This window comes from Macaca nemestrina, chromosome 7 (assembly GCF_043159975.1).
Source record: "Macaca nemestrina isolate mMacNem1 chromosome 7, mMacNem.hap1, whole genome shotgun sequence".
Classification (NCBI taxonomy): domain Eukaryota; kingdom Metazoa; phylum Chordata; class Mammalia; order Primates; family Cercopithecidae; genus Macaca; species Macaca nemestrina.
This window is the reverse complement of record NC_092131.1, coordinates 172,493,914-172,509,766: the sequence shown is the minus strand read 5'-3', so window position 1 is coordinate 172,509,766 and position 15,853 is coordinate 172,493,914. Positions and strand designations below refer to the sequence as shown.

The window sequence follows — 15,853 nt, the reverse complement described above, 5'->3', positions numbered from 1 at the left end:
TCCTTTGCCCACTTTTTAATGGGGTTGTTTGTTTTTTGCTTGTTGATTTAAGTTGCTTATAGTTGCTGCTTTGTTGGATGTACAGTTTGCAAATATTTTCTCTCATTCTATAGGTTGTCTGTTTACTTTGTTGATGGTTTCTTTTGTTGTGCAAAATCTCTTTAGTTTAATTAAATCCTACTCACCAATTTTTGTTTCTGTAACAATTGCTTTCAGGGACTTGGCCAAAATTCCTTGCCAAGGCCATGCTAAAGAAGGGTATTTTTTATGTTTTATTCTAGCATTTTTATAGTTTCAGGTCTTACAATTAAGCCTTTAATCCCCCTGAGTTAATTTTTGTATATGAGCTAAGTGTCCAGTTTCATTCTTCTGCATATTGTTAGGCAGTTTTCCCTGCACCATTTGTTGAATATGGAGTCCTTTCCCCATTATTTGTTTCTGTTGACTTTGTCAAAGATCAGTTGGTTGTAAACATGTGGCCTTATTTCTGGGTTCTTTATTCTGTCTCATTGGTCTATGTGTTTCTTTTTGTACTGGTACCATGCTGTTTTGGTTACTGTAGCCTTGTTGTATAGTTTAAAGAGTTTACCAAAAAAACTCCTAGACCTGGTAAATGACTTCAGTAAAGCTGCAGGATACAAAATCAACATACACAAATCAGTAGCATTTCTATATACCAATAGTTTTTAAGCTGAGAGCCAAATCAAGGGTGCAATCCCATTCAAAATAGCACCCCCCACAAAAAAAAAATTTAAATTCTTAGGAATACATCTAACCAAGGAGGTAAAAAATCTCTACAAAGAGAACTACAAAACACTACTCAAAGAAATCATAGATAACACAAACCAATGGAAAAACATTTCATGCTGGTGTGTTGAAAGAATCAATATTGTTAAAATGTCCATACTATAGATTCAGCATTATTTCTGTCAAATTACCAATGTAATTTTTCACAGAATTAGAAAAACTATTCTAATATTCATATGGACCCCAAAAGAGCCAAAGTCATCCTAAGCAAAAATAACAAAACCAGAGGCATCACATTACTTAACTTCATGTTGGCTAAAATTTAAAGATTGATAGAAACATGTTATATTACTGGTGTAGGTATAAATTATTACCATTAGTTTGGAAAACTATTGACAGCATGTCAGTTTTGCACAAAATATACCCTATGAGCTAGCAAGTCCACTTTTGGGTACACACCCAGAACATGAGTATCAAAAGGCATCCAAGTTTTATTTCATAAGCACCTAAGGATATGGATCAAAATGCAAATCTGCTACACAGAAAGTTCTTGGTGAGTCTGAAAGCAAAGCAGAGCATTGTTTTTTATTACTCAACTGTCATGGCCCAGTTGCCTGTGGAGGAAGAGGCCAGCTGGCCAGTAGCTCAGATAGAGCAGGTATGAGGGAGTAAGAGCAGTGGTCCATCTGTCACTAGAGAAGCCTAGTCACCTGGGCAGAATATCTCAAACCTAGGATAAGTTCATCCATGGTATACCAACTCTGTGATGGAGTTATGAGATGGAGAAAGAGGGTCTGGCACCATGCAACAGGATTTCCCCCAAAGCTCAGCACTCTGAGGAGAACATCCGCATCAGGAATGTCTGCCAGAAGCCAGTGGCTGTGGAGGAGGGGCAGTAGCCACTGAGCCTAGGTTCAGAATTTCAATCCCTTTCAGTCCTCTTGACTAGCAAGAGAACAGCAGAATCTATTAAAGAGGAATTACAATTCCAAGCAAGAATTTAGGCCACATCTTTCAGAATGAGGTCATTGAGTTGAGGTTCACTTAGCAGGGAAAGTGGCTTCAGGCTGTGGTTGACTGTTTAATCACACCCCGCTGTTCACTCTCTTCACCATTGTATGCAAAGTACAGCATCTCTGACAAGCAAGGAACACTGGCTTGCCCCACAGTGGCTGGCTGGGGTTGATGAAATGAACAGCAAAGTAGCAGTGTGCCTAGTCCAAGCAGAGATTACCTCTAGCAGGAGCATGGCATTCCCCAAGACAGGGCATGTCCTTTAGCCTAAACCTTGGAGTAAAAACAACCTATGGATCAGACCAACAGATAACATGCAGCCCTCATCTAACCCAAGTGGAATATAGCTGTTGGTATAAGCCACTGAGATTTTGAGGTTGTCCCCACAGGAAAGCAAACTAGCACAACACTCAATTGCTGAGTGAGTGGGTGGTTAATTAATAGCTCTCGTTCCCAAATAGAGCTTCCTTTAAAGTCCAAGGAGGCCTGGAGCATGCAGGGAGGGGGCCCACGGAGAGAAGGAGGGGAGGTACAAGTGGCCTGGATGCAACACAGCCTGGCGCAGGAGGAATTGGATGCTCTTAAGGGATATTTCACACAAGTCATATGAATGTGGGAGACTACCCCAGATCCATATAGGTATAAGGACAAGGCCAGACTACTCTCTATCCCCAACATGCCTCTCACCTGGAGAGTACCAATAAATACTGCCAATTCTTACTACCCAATTCCTGTTTTAATCAGTTGTCAAATACAATTTAGTGTATTGCCGTGGATTTTTATATTGGTAACATTTTCCTAAGGTGACTTGCCATTTACCCAAGCCCCATTTGTTGAATAGGGTGTCCTTTCCCCACTTTATGTTTTTGTTTGCTTTGTTGAAGATCAGTTGGCTATAACTATTTGGCTTTATTTCTGGGTTCTCTATTCTGTTCCATTGGTCTATATGCCTGTTTTTATACCAGTACCATGCTGTTTTGGTAACTGTGGCCTTAGAGTATATCAGTTGGTGCCTTCAGATTTGTTCTTTTTGCTTAGTCTTGCTTTGGCTACGTGGGCTCTTTTTTTGGTTCCATATGAATTTTAGGATTGTTTTTTCTAGTTCTGTGAAGAATGATGGTATGTTTTGATGGGAATTGCATTGAATTTATAGATTGCTTTTGGCAATATGGTGATTTTGACAATATTGATTCTAGCCATCCACGAGCATGGGATGTGTTTTCATTTGTTTGTGTCATCTATGATTGCTTTCAGCAGTGTTTTGTAGTTTTCCTTGTAGAGGTCTTTTACCTCCTCAGTTAGATATATTCCTAAGATTTTTTTGTTTCGTTTTCAACTGTTGTAAAAGGGGATGAGTTCTTGATTTGATTCTCAGCTTGGTTGCTGTTGATGTGTAGCAGAGCTATCAGTTTGTGTACAATAATTTTGTATCCTAAAACTTTGCTCAATTCTTTTATCAGTTCTAGGAGCTTTTCAGAGAGATCTTTAGGGTTTTCTAGGTATACGATCATATCATCATCAAACAGCAACAGTTTGACTTCCTCTTGAGTGATTTGGATGCCCTTTATTTCCTTATCTTGTCTGATTACTTTGGCTAGGACTTTCAGTACTATGGTGAATAGAAGTGGTGAAAGTGGACATCCTTGTCTTGTTCCAGTTCTCAGGAAGAATGCTTTCAGCTTGTCCCCCTTCAGTATTATGTTGGCTGTGGGTTTGTTGGAGATGGCTTTTGTTACCTTAAGTTATATCCCTTCTATGCTGATTTTGTTGAGGCTTATAATCATTAAGGGATGCTGGATTTTGTCAAATGCTTTTTCTGTGTCTATTGAGATGATCATGTGATTTTTGGTTTTAATTCTGTTGATGTGGTGTGTCACATTTATTGACTTGCATAGTGATAGTGGTTCTTTCTGCATACTTGGGAATATCTAGTTTTATGTCTTCTTTGAATCTGGGTAGGTTACTTAACCATGATGACAGTTCATTTCATTATTAGATTTTATTTTAAAATGTATTTTTTACATTTTAAAATATTTAATTGACAAAGATTGAATATTTTTGGTGTGCAACATGATGATTTGACATATGTATGCATTGTGTAATGATTACCAAAATCAAATTAATTAACACATCCATTACCACCCATGCTGTATATGAGATCCCCAGAACTGATTTATCTTATAACTGAAAGCTTGTATCCTTTGTCCAGCCTCTCACCCAGTTTCCCCTCTCCTCCGCCCCTGGCGTCACCGTTTTACTCTCTGCTTCTATGAGTTCGACACATTTATTTATTTATTTATTTATTTATTTATTTATTTATTTATGTGATGGAATTTCCCTCTTGTTGCCTAGGCTGGAATGCAATGGCATAATGTGAGCTCACTGCAACCTCTGCCTCCCAGGTTCAAGTGATTCTCCTGCCTCAACTTCCCAAGGAGCTGGGATTACAGGCATGCGCCACCACGCCCAGCTAATTTTGTAATTTTAGTAGGGATGGGGTTTCACCATGTTGATCAGGCTGGTCTTGAACTCCTGACCTCCGGTGATCCACCTGCTTCGGCCTCCCAAAGTGCTGGGATTACAGGTGCGAGCCACCATGCCTGGCCCATTTGGACACTTTTAGATGCCACATGTAAGTGAGATCATGCAGTTTTTGTCTGTCTGTGTCTTTCTCTGCTTATTTTACATAACGTGTCCTCCAGGTTCATCTGTGTTGTTGCAAATACAGGATTTCCTTCTTTTTATGGCTGAGTAATATTCCACTTTATACTTCAAGTTCTTCCTGTCTTTCAGAACCAGATCCAATGCCACATATTCCACAAAGCCTCCTTTAATCTTGAAGTTTGGCAGAGGAAGTTCTCCCTGCTGTGAGGTTTAATTATATGGATTTCCTCCTGGCCATGGGGCTGTTTGTAATAGGGATTTATGCAGGAGATAGATAAGGTTTCTCATGCATCTTGTCAGCTGGCATCATAGAGTGTTTTCTGTAGTTATTATTCTATAACTATTTATTTATGTTTTATAAGTCCCATGAAATACCGCTTTTAAAGGAAAATTCTCTCAGCCTTGTTCCCAAATTCTGTTCAATCACAAAGATGCTATTGCTTTCTAGGCCTTGCTTTCATGATACTGAACCTAAATAGTGTACTTTTTTTTAGATATCTCCAGGGTTTTTCTTTAACTGTTTTTACTCAAGTAAAAGTGAACAGCAAAAATGGAGTATTTTAAACCTGAAAAAAAAAAAAGAAAGAAAGAAAGGAAGTAAGGTGGCTTGACTTCCTTCTAAGTTTATAGGAAGTATATTTTCTCATGGGAAGAAAAAAACACACTGATGATTAGAAACACTTTGCTTTTTGTTCACCCACAACCTAGCTATTTCCCACAAAGTTAATCCACTGTTACCAGAATAGGGAAGCATCTGTATACATGGAGAGAAATGGAGTCTAAATATTCCTGGAAGCCTCAAGTCACTTACACGTTCCACAAGTTGCCTCATATCAAGAAACACAGAATTTGTTCAAACACTTCAATACTTCACCAGATTGAGTTTGCAAATAAAAACATTTTGGAATTGTGGCGAAGGGAGTGGCTGTCATGGCAGAAATGAGCCCAGACATGTGGATTAGTATTCAGATGATAATTTCGCTCCAGAAATCGTCACCACGGGGCACACAACCTTATAGTCAGAAAGGGCCTCATGAATCACCCCATAGATTATCCTAAAATTTAAAGATTTTCTCCAGAATGTACCTAGTAGTCTATTCTAAGAGGCAGCTTATCTCATTCTGAAAACATTTTTGTTGTTATATATTTATTTCTTGTAACTTGTGTTAGTCATCCTGTTTGGGACTCCTAGCTCTGACATTTGGTGATATTCAGAACACAGGGATTACTTATTCACAGGTTGTGCCTTCACATAGTGGAAAACCTTTATTATTTATGACTCTTGGGATAAATATTCTAGGTTTCTACACATAAGATGGTTTTCATGTTTTCAGCCATCTGTGTTATCCCCTCTTTCTCAATATCATCCTTAAAATGACCTGCCCTGCTCCCACCAAAATGACTCATCTAGCAATGCTTATATGAGGTTCCTGAATGAGTTCCTATGACAGGGTCACATCTCATTTCATTTTTCTCTTTATAAAAGGAATTTGTCATCTTTCCTGGTTCTGTCAATTAGCAGAACTAATAAAAATTATTTTAAAGGTATGTATATAAATAACTGCTACAAGCATTTTCAACAATGATGAACATGAGAAAAGCTATCCTATTCTCTGGAGTTAAATATTTATTTTGAATTATTAAGATATTTCTAATTTTTCAGATCCATTGGTAATATTATGTATATTTTGATGGGAAAATTTTCAATAGATATAAATGTATTTAGAATGTAAAAATGAATTCAGAATGGAATAATAATTCTAGTTATAGTAATATTCACAGAGAAAGCAGAATTATTGCTGCCTTCTAATTGGGTGGTAGATTTCAGTTGTTCTCACTGTTTTGGCAGCCTTGTCACAGGATTTCTTTATGTGAGGTTTTATTTATCTAAGTCTCATTCCTTCCTCACATGAGTCATCACCAAGCCAGGAATCCTTTGTACCTTGCAAATGACTTTCTGTAATACAGGCTATTACACTTTTTCCTAATAAATTTTACTTCATTTTTCTGGAGCTCCTCATTCTTATCTGTCAATGTCATTTTAAAAGTCTTGAAGCTGTCTTCCGCAGCCAAGCTGCAAATCTATTTCCACTTGAGCTTCTGATAAATGTACTAAACAATCTATGCTGATGAGCCAACATTCAGAATCACCTTTCAATCTGACACAGACCTGCTAGTCAATACTCTTTAGAGATCTGGGTTAGGATCTCTAAACCCAGGTAAATTCACTTGGGTTGATCTCTAAACCCAGGTAAATTCTCTTTTACCCAGGAAATTAACTTATCTAGCAAGATACAGACACAGTGTCAAGTACTCGGCTGAAGTAGAGATATATTCCACACTCTGGTCTAAAGGGCAATAACGGGTTTTTTTTGTTTTGTTTTGTTTTTTCCCATTAGAACGGACTTACACCTGGTAAACCTGGAGCTGTAAACCTGATATGCAGGAATCATTCAGCAAAATGTACCGATTAGTATTATTATTATCAGTTTGTATTAATCAATACACTTTCCTCTAAATCTTCCCAAATTCACTGTTTAAAAACTAGATAAGGTGTTGGGTTAAGATAATAAGTCCTTATTTTCTGAAATGAGAAAACTAGTTAAGGTTAACTTCAGTTTGATCATCTGGTACCACAGAAAAATCTAACACCACGGAGACACTGGTGATTTATTCTTAATATTTCCTAACTGAAAAACATCTCATTAGGCTCATCTGGCGACCTTGGAGCTATCCTACGTACAAGGTTGGGGTGGCAGAGAAAAGCTTCATGTAGACTCTCTACTCTCAAACAAATCCTTCTGGTGAGTAGACACTAGTTAACTATGCAGGTAAAGTTTTCTCCATTCTTGTGTCTCAACATCTGACACAGAGCCTGGCTTAGTAGTGGGAACTCACATGCGTCTGATGAGGGTAAGAAGCACTCCGAGCTTAGTGATGCAGAACTAGCAGTCGTGTGGTGCATCCCAATTCCCCTAGTGCTTCAAAGCCCTTACAAAGCAGAACCATGGCCCTGGTGTGAGGCACACAGGCTGGGGACACAATTCCTTTCCAAAGAGAAGCAGCTGAATGTCCAGAGACAGAGTGACTCGTGAAAGGTCAGCAGGAAGAACGTGGCAGAACTGAAATGAACACTCAGCTCTGCAGACTATAAGTCATTTGCAGGGCCGGGCATGGTAGCTCATGCCTGTAATCCCAGTGCCTTGGGAGGCCGAAGCAGGAGGATCACTTGTGGCCACAAGTTTGAGACTGGCCTGGGGAACATAGTGAGACTTGTCTCTACAAAAAATATAATAATAGAAAAATTCACCAGGCATTGCGCTATGTGCCTATAGTCCTAGCCACTCAGGAAGCTCAGGCTGGAGGATTGCTGGAGCCCAGAAGTTTGAGGCTGAACTGAGCTATGATCATGCCACTGCACCCCAGCCTGGGTGACAGTGAAATCCTACCTCTAAAAAGAAGGAAAAATAGCTTTTTTTTTTTTTTTCCTGAGATAGAATTTCACTCTGTCACCCAGGCTGGAGTGCAATGGCGCGACCTCAGCTCACTGCAACTTTTGCCTCCCAGGTTCAAGAAATTCTCCTGCCTCAGCCTTTCAAGTAGCTGAGATTACAGGTGCCCACCACCACGCCTGGTTAATTTGTGTGTGAGAGAGAGTGTGTGTGTGTGTGTGTGTGTATATTTAGTAGAGACGGGGTTTCACCATGTTGTTCAGGCTGGTCTTGAACTCCTGACCTCAGGTGATCCACCTGCCTTGGCCTCCCAAAGTGCTGGGATTACAGGAGTGAGCCACTGCGCCTGACTGGAAAAAAAATAGTCTTAACTATAGTCCCAGCTACTTGGCAGGCGGAGGTGGTAGGATCGCTGGAGCCTGGGAGGTCGAGGATGAAGTGAGCTAAGATCGCACCACTGCACGCCAGCCTGGGAGGCAAAGTGAAAACCTGTTTGAAAAAAAGTAGACATGTGGTGACTTCAAATTACTCTCTTTCAGCATTAGAGTAAGGTAGGAAGTCTGCATATTTTTAGATTCTCATGCTTTTTCTCATGGAAGGGGTGATAATTTCTGATCACTGCCATTGCATCTTGACAACAAAACTGCTTCTGTGTGTCCTAGAACACAAAATGCAAATGGAATCCAGCCTGGGAAAAATGCAGAAGGAGAGCAAGATACCCTTTGGTGAGCATAGCCAGGCCACCCACTTAGGTTGTGTAGTTCGGTGCACATCCTTGCAGGCACCATGCCCATCACAGCTTCCACAGACGCGCATGTGCTTTACAACAGTTCTCTAGCAGATGGTAGTAGGAGATCTTATTCTAACAAAATGGTGTAATACGACAGCATCCCAAGAGATAGAAATAACATGTCTTGAGAAAGAAGTGCCTCTTTTCTAATCCTCATAGAGACAGCTCGTAGGCTGTGATTGCTTCGCATCCAGTCTCTCCGGATGACCTACCACTCTCAGATATCACTAACGACTGACTACAAGCCAGCAAGAGAGAGGGTTGAGTTTCATGTATCTTGTGCAGAGTAGGTGTTGAGTTAATATTTCTTAAATTCAGAGTTGTGCCAGGTCTCCCGAAAATTTCATAAGGTAATGCTGAGGAACATAGGCTCTGGGGTCAGGCACGCTAAGGTTCAAACTTTGACTACTGCTTAGGAGACTGCAATACATTCTACATCTTCATTGTCCTCATGGGAAGATTCATGGTTCTCACTGGTAGAATCTGATGAATAATATCAGGATTGGGAGGAGTAACGGATATAAATAATGTTGCATTCCAGGCCTGGTACACAGTTGATGCTGTCCACAGTAGCTAGAGAGATAGAAATGAGCGATGGTAAGGAGTGCAGACTCTTCTGTCTGTACCCATGTTCATCACAGAACTATTTGCAACAGCCAGAATATGGAATCAACCTCCGTGTCCATCGACAGGTGAAGAAAATGTGTTATGAATACACTGTTGAATACTATTCAGCCTTAGGGAACAAGGAAATCCTGTCATTTGCAACAGCATAGATGAACCTGGAGGACATTACGTGAAGTGAAATAAGCTGGGTGCCAAAAGACAGCTACTTTATGATCTCACTTCTATAGAGAGCCTAAAAATGTCCAACCCACAGAAGCAGAGAGTGGGATGGTGCTTACCAGAGGCCGGGGCAGGGGAAGGACTGGGAAGAACTTGGTCAGGGATACACAATTTCAGTTAGGAGGAGAAACTTCAAGAGATCTATTGTACAGTATGGTGACCACAGCCAGACACGGTGTCTTGTATTCTTGAGCACTTCTAAGAGAGTAGTTTTAAGTGTTCTCACCACAGATAACTGGTAAGTAGGTGAGGCAATGCATATGTTACTTAGTTCAATGTAGCCATTCCACAGTGTACGCATACTGTATATCAAAACATCATGTTATTCTTAGAACAGTGGATGAGGACAAAAAAAAGAAAACACATTATGTCATACACCATAAATATATAGTTTGTATCTGTCAATTAAAAAAAATAAATTTATGGCTGGGTGCAGTGGCTCACACCTGTAATCCCAGCACTTTGGGAGGCTAGGGCAGGCAAATCACCTGAGGTTGGGAGTTTGAGACCAGCCTGACCAACATGGAGAAACCCTGTCTTTACTAAAAATACAAAATTAGCCAGGCATGGTGGCACATGCCTATAATCCCAGCTACTTGGGAGGCTGAGGCAGGAGAATCACTTGAACATGGGAGGCGGAGGTTGCAGTGAGCCGAGATCGCACTATTGCACTCCAGCCTGGGCAACAAGAGTAAGACTCCTTCTCAAAAAAATAAATAAAAATAAATAAATAAATAAATAAGTATAAATAAATAAATTTACAAACAGAGCACAGACTGTGGAGTCCAGCTGCCTGGAGTCAAGGCCAAGCTCGTCTCTACTTAGCTGTGTGGCATTTACACAGGTCCCTGAAGCTCTCCATGCCCCATTTTCTCTTCTGTAAACGTCTTTTGGGGAGGTAAATGACAGAACACATGTATGGGGTCACTGCTGCTGGCACCTAATATTTCTGATCCTTTTCCCCTTAGGCACAGCCTGTTCCCTTTCAAATCAGGCCTGGCCTTGGGATTGTGCTCTGGTTTGTGGCATCTGTTTGTTCACTTCTGGCTGGAGCTTCAGGAGACTGTGTGTGATTTGATATTTCTCTTATCTGCCAGGTAGCGCAAAATAACATACAGCGCAGCCTGGCCAGTCCAAAACCAACACACAGTACCATAAAATCTTCTGGGACTTTGTCGCTTTAGGTCCCAGAAAATGTGGATGATATTTTATTATTGCAATATAGCCTCCCGCCTCCCCCACCGGTTTTTTGTTTGTTTGTTTGTTTGTTTGTTTTGAGACAGAGTCTCACTCTGTCGCCCAGACTGGAGTGTAGTGGTGCGATCTTGGCTCACTGCAAGATCTGTCTCCCGGGTTCAAGTGATTCTCCTGCTTTAGCCTCCCAAGTAGCTGGGATTACAGGAGCACGCTGCCACACCTGGCTAATTTTTTGGTATTTTTAGTAGAGATGGGGTTTCACCATGTTGGCCAGACTGGTCTCGAACTCCTGACCTCAGACAATCCGCCTGCCTCCGCCTCCCAAAGTGCTGGGATTACAGACGTGAGCCACCGCGCCCAGCCAGCCTCCCCCTTCTTAAGGAAAACAAAATCTAATAGTGATCATTTGGTGATCCTTTTCCCACTGTCTTGGCTTTTCTGCGCAGACCTGCTTGATGCTGCTGTGGGCACACGCAGGTGGACAGGTCATGACCTAGGAGTCACTGCTCTCAACCAAGTGTCACATGTAATTGTGTTCCAACATCCTCCTGAAAGGAGCCTTTCAAATAACTGAAAAAAACAACTAATTAAATAAGTATAGCATTAATCATTTCTGGAGGATAACCAAACCCAAGCAGTTATGCCAGTTGGTCTTCATTATAGCTACTTAATTGAACAGCAATCTTCATAGGAAATTGTGGTATCACGTGAGGTGGATCTGGCAAGCTTTTTCATCCGGTTCCAGATGGGGAACTTAATTGATCTGCTCAGATTTGCTCACTGAGCTTTAAAGTATGGAACAAGACCCAGAGCCCTGCCTTTCCAGCCAAGCCTCAGGTCCTCACCACTGGGCCACGTACCCTTCCCAGGGGCCAGCAGAGGAAATAGACCTCGATTTGTGTTAAAGGTTTACAAACTTGGTAATGCTTTTTGTTCAATATTTCAAAATTTAGAGAACATGATGCTGCACATTTTAAGGAATATTACTTTTCTTCCTTCCCTCCTGCATCCTGTTTTCTCTCGGTGCTATTATGGTTCACATTGGTTGGCAATACATTGCAGCAAGAAAGGTATTAAAAACTTGAGGTGGTAAAACTATAAAGTTACCACCTTTCCATGCTAATTTGTGTGAAAACATGATGCGCTCCACATCCTTATGGTGCAATAACATAGGTGAGTCAACATCAGGCACGTGAGTTTGTTCAAGTGTGTCATTTGAAGTCAGAATGGTAACTTGTGGGGGCAGATCTGTGACGTGCTGGGAAGAAGTAAGTTTTGGTATACCATATTGCAGTTTATTATCCACGAAGTAGATTACCCAAAAGACAGCCATTTTGCAGTATGTGTGAAATGTGCCTTTCTTCAGCAATTCGGTTTCTGAGAATTCATTCTAAATAAATAAGGATGTGTACAGATATATAGATGTAAAGATGGTTATTGTAATTTCTTTAGGATAATCAAATCATGGTACATCTGAACTGAATCACTCTGCATTCATTAAAACAACAGTGCTGGGATTTCATCATTTATATAAATATGGAAAATTCATTTGAGTCCTAAGCAGGTTGCAGAGCAGCAAAGCTGTCATTATTTTACTTTTGAGCAAATGAAGATGGAGAGACAGAGCCACAGTCAGAGGCACATATTTCTAGGTATCCGTAATTTTGTAATTTTCATTTTCCTTTTACCTGTATTTCATAATTATTCTGTATGTAATGTGGGTTATTTGCATAATCAAAATGCCTTTCAAAATAATGTGTAAAAACAGTATTAATTAGTATTGATTGCCTTTTCTTCTTGGACTAATTTTGCTGACATCTGTGACATAAGGTTAAAGATACACCATTTAGCGTCATTTTGCCCCCAACTCACTCTGTGACAACTTCTGGTGCCATGAATTTCCAGAGGGTGGGATGCACGTCTTGCTAACTGCAGCATCACCCCAGTAACCATCCTGGTTATTGGCCTGAAATGGGAATTTTGATTAGGAACTAAGGAAAGGGCATCTCATTTCCTAGCAGTGAGCTTCTTGACAGTAGGGCTGTGTCTTTTCTTATCTTTGGGCTCCTGTTCTCCTTTCCACTGAAACATGGGCCGGTGGCTACCTGGTAGCGGTCACGCAGCAGAAGTGTGATCCAGATCTCATCGCGGGTGAGGAGATCGAGGCCCATAAAGATGAAGTGGCTTGTCCCCAGGCACATAGCATCTGCCCCTGCTCCACTCACAGACAGTGGGCATCCTGCACTAAAAGGGGCACCTTCTGGGCAAGAGGATGAGGGGGGCCCTGAACACCTCTCTCAAGAGAAATTTTTTTTTCTTCTGTCACACATGTATACAAACAACAACCAATGAGCTTGTGGTTTGTCTTCAAGGTTCAGGAAGACTCAGCTTTTCCAGCAGAAAGGACAATGATGCCTCAACAGAGCCGATGACTCTCGATGGCCATGCCACTTAACAAAGCGTGGCCACCCACACGTTCACCTGCAGCCTGAGGAGAGGAACAGCTGCAACACCTGCCAGGGGCTGAGGGGATGAAGCCTCAGAGGCTGATCAGATATCCTCCTCTGGAAGTGGAGCCACATGGCCAATCCACCACCGGACGCAGATGTGAGCTTTGCTTTCATGTTGACCTGTGTCTCTTCTAGCTGGGTGTGAGCATTCAAGCCAACTTAGAGACAGACCCTGACTTGAAACTCATGGGAGATTATGCTAAGATCACATGGCCTTCTTCTCTTCAATTACTAGAGAGCTCTTCAATTCTCTGTGTGTCTTTTTATGTCACTTCCCAAGAACGTGGTTTGTTTGGATCTGCAAATCTTCAGAAACTGGTCCCGTTTTTTTTTTGTTTTTTTTTTGTTTTTTTTTTTAATTTTTCTGTTTCCAAAAATGCAGTTTTTTGTTTGTTGTGGGCTGTGATGCAAATCGCATTTCGTAGTCCCTGTCTTTGGAGATGCTCCAATCAGTCCCTCGGAGAAAGACAGAAATGGATTCCTTTGTTCTTTCTGTTCTTTCCGGGCAACCTGCCTCTGAGGGGAAGAGGGCCCAGACATAGGATGCTGGTAAGTAACTACTGTGATTGTCAACATAAGGGGCTGGAACTCAGGTTCCATCCTGCACATTTGCACAAGCCCACCAATGGGATCAAAGATGAAGGGTGGCAGCGATTAGAGAGGTCAGGATGAGAAGATTGAAGAAGTCAGGCTCTGGGCTTGTTCCTCCAGGGCTGTGCTGCTGCATAGCTGATGTGGCCTGTGAGCTGGGCCTCAAAGGACATTGCATTTAAAGCAGAGGAGAGGAGGAAATTTTGGGGAGATAAACTAGGATTTACAGAGACACCAAAAGAGGAACAGAAAATAGTTCCTGATGGTCTGAGCACAGAGAGAGTCACCGTGGACATTGGTACATATCCTACAATGCCTGCCCCATGGCTCTGGCCTCATGCCATACCATGCAATGTGGCACCTGGCATCTCAGTCAACAGATATCCCAGATCTCAGTTGAGGGCATTTATTACCAAATTATTCTGCCATCTTATATTCAAGTCCTTCCAAAGCCTTTCTTTTTGTGGGAGGGGGGAGAATCTCATTTTTTAAATTTGATTTTCATTATTTTATGTATATAAGGTGCACATCATGATGGATTTTTAAAATACACTTGATTGTGTATATCTAAGGTTTGCATCATAATGTTAAAAGATATATATATATATATAAATGGTTAATATAGTGAAGCAAATTAATGTACCCATGTTTTGTGTGTGGGGCTGAAGTATCTACAGTCAACTCATTTAGCAAAAATCCTGAATACAAGACACTATTAGTATTGGCAATCCTCATGTTTTACATTAGATCTCTAGACTTGTTTACCCTCTTTATCTGCTACTTTGTAACCCTTGACCTACTTCTCCCCAATTCCTTCCTGCCATACTGCCCCTGGTAACCACTGTGTAATTCTCTATTTCTACATATTTGAATTTGTCTAAAAGACTTTACATATGAGTGAGATTATGGAATCTTTTTCCTTCTGCATCTGGCATATTTTCCTTAGCATAATGTCTTGCAATTCCATCCATGTTGTAGCAAATGGCAGGATCTCCTTTTTTTGAGGCGAAAGGATATTCCTTTGCACATATATATCACAGTTTCTTTATCCATTTTTCTGCCAATAAACATTTAGGTTGTTTCCTTATCTTAGATATTGAGAAGAATGCTGGAATGAACACGGCAGTGAAGATATCTCTATGAGTGCTGATTTCCTTTCCTTTGGATGCACACCCAGAGGAGGAATTGCTGCATCTTATGGTACTTCTAACTTTAATTTCTTTAGGAACCTCCACTTACTGGTGTCAGGTGATAACTCATAATGGTTTTGATTTGCATTTCCCTGATGATTAGTGACATTGAGCATCTTTTCATTAACCTGTGAATCATTTTTATGTCTTCTTTGGAGAAATAACTATTCAGATAATTTGCCCATTTTTTAATTGGGTTGTATGTTTTTGCTATTGAGCTGTGTGAACTTTTTATAAATTTTGGATATTAAACCTTATCAGATATCTGTCTTGCAATTATTTTTCCAATCTATAGGTTATTTTTTCACTTTGTTGATTGTTTTCTTTTGCTGTGCAGAAGCTTTTCAGTTTGATGTATTCCCATTTATTTATTTTTGCTTTTGTAGTCTTTTGGTGTGATATTCAAAAATTATTGCCAAGGGCAATGTCAAGGACCTGTTCTCCTGTGTTTTCTCCTTGGAGTTTTATGGTTTCAGATTTTACATTTAGGTCTTGTATCCATTTTGAGTTGATTTTTGTGTATGGTACAAGGGCCCAGTTTTATTCTTTTGCACATGCAAATCCAGTTTCACCAGTATGATTTATTGAAGAGATTATCCTTTTCCCATTTTGTCTTCTTGGTGCCATTGTCAAAAATTAGTTTACTATATATATATATTTTTTTTTTTTTTTTGATTTATTTTGGGGCTCTCTCTTTTGTTCCACTGGTCTGTGGTCTGATTTTATGCCAGTATCATAGTGTTTTGATTGTTATAGCTTTGCAATCTAATTTAACTCAGGAAGTGTGATAACTCCAATGTCATTTTCCTTTCTCAAAATTGCTGTTATTATTTAGTTTTTTTTGTGGTTCCG

General features: G+C 40.5%; 1 protein-coding gene across 10 annotated transcripts in view; it reads left to right on the top strand.

Annotated features, from left to right (window-relative positions):
• The window catches only part of LOC139355496 (uncharacterized), a 175,382-nt gene that overhangs the window by 36,630 nt on the left and 122,899 nt on the right, over window positions 1-15,853 (top strand). For 9 of the 10 annotated variants that reach the window (XR_011606233.1, XR_011606235.1, XR_011606234.1 and 6 more), the window contains 2 exons: window positions 13,083-13,769; window positions 14,905-15,011. Coding sequence is in view for 5 of the 10 variants with exons in the window: in XM_071067257.1 (XP_070923358.1) it covers window positions 13,083-13,142 (60 nt within the window). In the remaining 5 variants the exon portion in view is untranslated. The remainder of the gene's footprint in view (window positions 1-13,082; window positions 13,770-14,904; window positions 15,012-15,853) is intronic. The other variant, XM_071067256.1, reaches the window with a different exon arrangement.